At 40.2% G+C, this 5,300-nt stretch overlaps 1 protein-coding gene across 6 annotated transcripts; it reads left to right on the top strand.

Moving 5' to 3' along the window:
• The first annotated feature begins 2,467 nt into the window (after positions 1-2,467).
• LOC308169897 (uncharacterized protein) lies at positions 2,468-4,444 on the top strand. 6 transcript variants are annotated; one of them, XR_013937773.1, is made up of 9 exons: positions 2,468-2,587; positions 2,669-2,729; positions 2,810-2,860; positions 3,172-3,216; positions 3,300-3,364; positions 3,486-3,603; positions 3,811-3,879; positions 3,973-4,052; positions 4,314-4,444. XR_013937773.1 is itself a non-coding variant. In XM_080544630.1 (8 exons), the coding sequence occupies exons 1-8, from the start codon at positions 2,541-2,543 to the stop codon at positions 4,314-4,316; spliced, it is 459 nt and encodes a 152-aa protein (XP_080400756.1). In that variant the 5' UTR covers positions 2,468-2,540; the 3' UTR covers positions 4,317-4,386. The 6 variants fall into 6 exon arrangements, 4 of the variants coding, with proteins under 4 accessions (XP_080400756.1, XP_080400755.1, XP_080400754.1 ...); XR_013937772.1 differs by having other exon boundaries at positions 3,811-4,052; XM_080544630.1 differs by lacking the exon at positions 3,973-4,052 and having other exon boundaries at positions 4,314-4,386.
• Positions 4,445-5,300: the final 856 nt, after the last annotated feature.

Below are 5,300 nucleotides of genomic sequence, written 5' to 3' on the forward strand. Positions count from 1 at the left end.
AACGGCTTTACTCACAATAACAATTCAACTATACAATCTGTCCCCATTTATAAAGGGAAGGGAGCAACAGGTAATTTTCTAAATGTTCTATTGCAGGCATGGGTACGTTACGGACGGTGGGCCACCATCAACTTCCAAAAAGAACTGTGAGAACCTGAACATTGACGGCATTTGGGAAGATTAGTTAACATGTGTTTAGTATTTTCCGCACTATAAGGCGCACCGGATTATAAGGCGCACCTTCAATGAATGGCCTATTTTAGAACTGTTTTCATATACAGGGCGCACCGGATTATAAGGCGCATAGAATAGATACTGCAGTCAAACGTTTGACTGGGGTTGCGTTATGCCCAAGCTCCACCTACTGCGTTGCGTCACCTCTCCATCGGTGTTGTGTCAACTTCCCGTTGTCCAAGCTCCACCTGAGCGTTGTCACCGTCAACGTTCTACCTGCTCCACTGTCAAAAATATATATTTTTCCACCTCAAGTATCAGCCGTTCGTCATCCATTTTTGCAACAAGCGTCAAGGACCTGCGGTGATTCAGAGCTGACTCGTGTGAATAGCAATTCGCAATAGCTGCAACCACGAGATATAGAGTAGTTAGCTACAAGCATTTTCAATCTGCTATTATCTCTATTAGTGGATTAACCGCTGTGGTGATTTAACAGCTGATAAAAATACATCAAGTAGACTACAAACAGAGCAAAACAACACCAGAAAACAACCAATAGGCTATACAATTATAACCAACAACCAATATGTGACAGCTCCTGGTGAAATGTGCAACGTACTTTTTCAGTTTTTACACATGCTTAAACTACAGATTGTAAGCTTTCAAATTATGTGTCATACATTCAAATCAGAGAAAGATTGAACACGACAGGCGTATTTGAATGTTGGTTCACCTCAAACACTGAATGGGAGAAAAGTGACTCTGACCAAACCACAACAAACGCTGCTAGCGGCTAACAGCTAACAAAACACATCGCTACGAAGGTCTAAACTGTATTTTAATAACATGACAACATACTGGGAGAACATCGACATGCTAAAAACACATAACTACACATAACTAGATGAACACACAGTTCTTGCTTTTGAACACGAGCTAAAACGAAACTATGTTTACAAGTCAACTAGGGGTGGGCATCGATGATCGATGATCGATTAATTGATCGATAAGGTCTTGGTCGATCACAAAATATTTTGCTCGATAATCGTTTTTTTTTTTTTTTTTTTTTTTTTTTATAATAATAATAATAATAATGGAAATTAGTTTGTCCACGTTATGTGTGAGAAATGAACTTTGCATTTGCCTTCGCATTGAATTTCGCAACGCAGTACGGCATGACGGAAGTTCCCGTACGTTAGTGTAACCTGACCTCCGGTCAGCGCCATGGCACAGCTCCTCGGGCCTATAGTATCCATCTGCGCGCAACAAATCCAACACCCGGAAATGTGTTATGCAAATATGCAGGCGCGGTATGATGACGTATGGTACATCACATTTCCGGGTGATGGATTTGATGCGCGCAGCGCAGATGGATACACTAGGAGTAAACCATGAATCGCCTTACTACGGCCTTACTACGGTGAAAACTACGGAAAAAAACTAATATGTAGAGTACAGTCCTATCAATTGTTCGAAAAGGAGTAGGAAGAAGCCTGTCCTACCCCTGTTTATACTTAACAATTATGCTTACATTATATAATCCAATTAATTAATACATATATTTCAGTATCATCCGTTCTAATACTTTTTCATTAAAAATAATTTAAACCTTTTTTTAAATAGAGCAATAGAGCAATATTTCGCAACCAGATATATATATATATATATATATATATATATATATATATATATATATATATATATACAGAGCATAACTTTATATGCAACATATGACATCCACAGTAGTAGATTATAAAGACATACAATGTAGTTGAGCATTTCTCAGCTTTAACCTTCATATGCCATTTGCTTGTGAGTTTGTGTCTATTGTATTACCCCCAAAGTGTCCTTTTTGCTTATTGTCCAGAATGCGTTATTCCCTGTAGGTAATGAGGCCACACCAGAAAGAAATTTTCTTTCTAGATTCGCAGTATTTCAAAACTCCAAGGGGATTCACCTCTGAAGCCTACAGAACACTATTAAGGTTGCCCCAAATATTTTTTGCTCTGGCAGTCACGTTCCCCTGACCTGCCTGGCGGTCACGTTCCCCTGACCTGCCTATGATGTGTGTCCTGGCGGTCACGTTCCCCTGACCTGCCTATGATGTTTGTCCTGGCGGTCCCCTGACCTGCCTATGATGTGTGTCCTGGCGGTCCCCTGACCTGTCTAATGTTACTGCCATTTCTAAAGACTTGTGTTCAATCAGGAGGCATTGTGGCAATGCATGCATTATGTACTGATTGTTTGTCCAACATTCAGAAAGGATTGGCTTCCCGAAAGCCGGAGTGGACTTAAATAGACACATTTCCAACACAAGGAAAGAGAAACACAGAGAAATCCTCCTCATTGAACTTTTGCAAATAAGCATGATCGACCGACTTGCATGGTGTGAAGTGGTTCTGAAGCAGCAGTGGTACGAATGTTGTTCCTTTTTTCTCTCCTGTAGGAGGTGTGTACTTCTTTGTTTGACTTAGTTTTATTCTTGGTTGCCCAGGGGTGTTGCTGAGAAAATTGTTGCGGGATCCTGGACAGAGAAGACTGGTCTGGATTTGGAGGTATTGTTTGAATGTTACTATCATATTATAGCTATAGTCATAATTACCTACTATTCTCTAACTAACTTTTCTTCGTACAGGGGCTTCCGAGGCAGACCAGTGGCAATGACTGTGGTGTCTTCATGATAATGGTGAGTTATGGTAATGCCACCAAGTGATATGGCACACTTGATTGTTCCTTAAAACCATCAAAAAAATGTGTAAATGTATGTAACAATGACTGACCACCACTTAGTCCTGACCAACATTCTGTTTGTGCATTTGCAAATAAAAAGGTGTGCAATAAAAGGTATTAAGGAACATTCATGTGTGCAGACCTCTCATATCACTTTCCTATGGAGTTATCAGCCATGTACATTTCATTGGATGTGTGTGACTACCTTCTCACTGAGTTATAAGCTGTCACATGGTAATCTTGTCTTTGTGTCTTTTCTCATTACAGTATGCCTGGTATTTCGCCATGGAGGCTACCTTTGACTTCAGCATTGTAAGTATTAAGAAAACAAGAACCCATTATATCAATATGCTATAAGACTTTGAATGCAAATTGAGTAACTGCTCTTTCTTTAGGATGACATGTCTCTCCTGAGAAGGTGGTGGTGTATTGTCCTGGTGGAAAACATTGGGCTGGAAGGGTATGCTGCAGTGCTACAAAAATAATAATTGTATTTGTACATTTATTATCAAGAGGACTTTGGGGTAACACCTGGCCCTACAATTCAACCTTCCGGTGAAGATAATGTGTGTTAATTTCAGATATGGAAGGAAGTTTGCTCACTTTAGTGAGGAAGGCAGAGCGACCCTTCACGACAGTGTCCCACCTGTATTCAGGACCTATTCAAGTGTTAAAAGGAGTCATGCAAGCAACACCATGGTCAGTGCATCTCTCACTAAGTATCTATGACCGTGTGCCTGTTTCTGAATGGGCTACTGCTCCTAAAACACATACTCCATGCAACTTTATGGCACATGCAATATGTTTAGTGGTACTGTGTCATTCTGAATCCAGCCTGGATCTCTTTTTGAAGTAGTTAACCCTTTCATGTAAAACATACTGGCAATAATGGTGGACTCTGTACAGATGCCACTGGACACTGACGAGGACCACACGTACTTCAAGAGGCCTTACAGCTTTCCTCCTAAAGAATTGGTTAGTGTGAATGAAGTTTATTGCATACAAACATACTATCCACCATTCACAGCTGTACACATAGTCATGCTTATGTGTGTATCCTGTTACCAGGGACAAAGATGTCAGAAGCCTGGAAAGTGAAACCACACTTTATATCAGGACACTTGAGGTAGAATGATCAAGGAAAGAAAGTGAGTGACTCATTCAGTACTTAACTGCACCTTTTCATTGTAACATGGTTAAGCACTGTATTATTATTTTAGGAAAGGGCTCAACAAGTTCAACACCAACGAAGAGTGACCAATGACTTGTTAGTGCATTGCATTTGCAATGCATTTTGGAAACATGAGGAGAGTGCTAATACAAATTCCATGACAGTTTGCAACCACTGATGAATGTGAGTTTCTTAAATTAATTATTAATCACTTCTTTATAACATTTTGTCTCAACAGTGAGAAGCAGCTGTCTCACCATTATATGGTCGAAAATGTGAGAAGAAAAGGAAGCTGAAAGACCATAGAGACAATGTTGAAAGAGCACTTGTGCTAAAGTGCAATCAGCAATGATGTCTTGATTGAAGCGCATTGAGTCGTATCTTGTGAGATGCGCTATACAAATAAAGCTTGAATTGATTTGATCCCTTGTACACTTTTTTTGGGCATTTGTGTTGCAACACACCTGTACATTCTGCACTCTACCCTGTTAGGCCCTTATTTTACTCTAGACAGAAGGGTTGTAACACTTGTTATTAATTCCATTTGGTATACCTCATAAACTTTCTTGCATTTCTGGTGTTTGCATTTTACATATTCTAAATATATGCTATCTACATGTCGCACTGGATGGGGTTATTGCTGTTGACTCATCAGAAAGTAAAGACTAATTCACAGAGTGTATGAAGATTCCAGTAAGGGTTTTGTGAAGGAGCCCTAGTGCTGTTGACATCAGAAATAGAATGTTTTATTTAGCTCATCAGTGTGCACTCAGCACCATGGACACCTCCAGCCCAGCACCTTGCACCACGGTTCCTGCCCTGCTCCATGGATTACAACGATGATCGCCTGACCCTTGCCTGACTCCACCAAGTCCTTTGCCTGACCCCTCAAACCTGTTTGACCTAATAAAGTCCCTCACCTGGGGTCATTGACATTCTTTTATTTATATACAGTTAGGTCTGGAAGTATTTGGACAGTGACACAATTTCCATAATTTTGTCTCTGTATGCCACCACAAAGGATTTGAAATGAAACAATCCAGATGTAATTGAAGTGCATTTTACAGCCTAAGGATGGCCTGTTTCAGTTGCATTGAGAGCTCTGTTGACTGCATGTTGTGCCTATACAGCAACAGCCTCCAAATGCAAATGCCACACTTGGAATCAACTCAGACCTTTTACCTGCTTAATTGATAAAGAAATAATGAAGGAATAAATAGCCCAC

Source organism: Nansenia antarctica, assembly GCF_963989245.1.
Source record: "Nansenia antarctica genome assembly, chromosome: 1".
Taxonomy (NCBI): Eukaryota; Metazoa; Chordata; class Actinopteri; order Argentiniformes; family Microstomatidae; genus Nansenia; species Nansenia antarctica.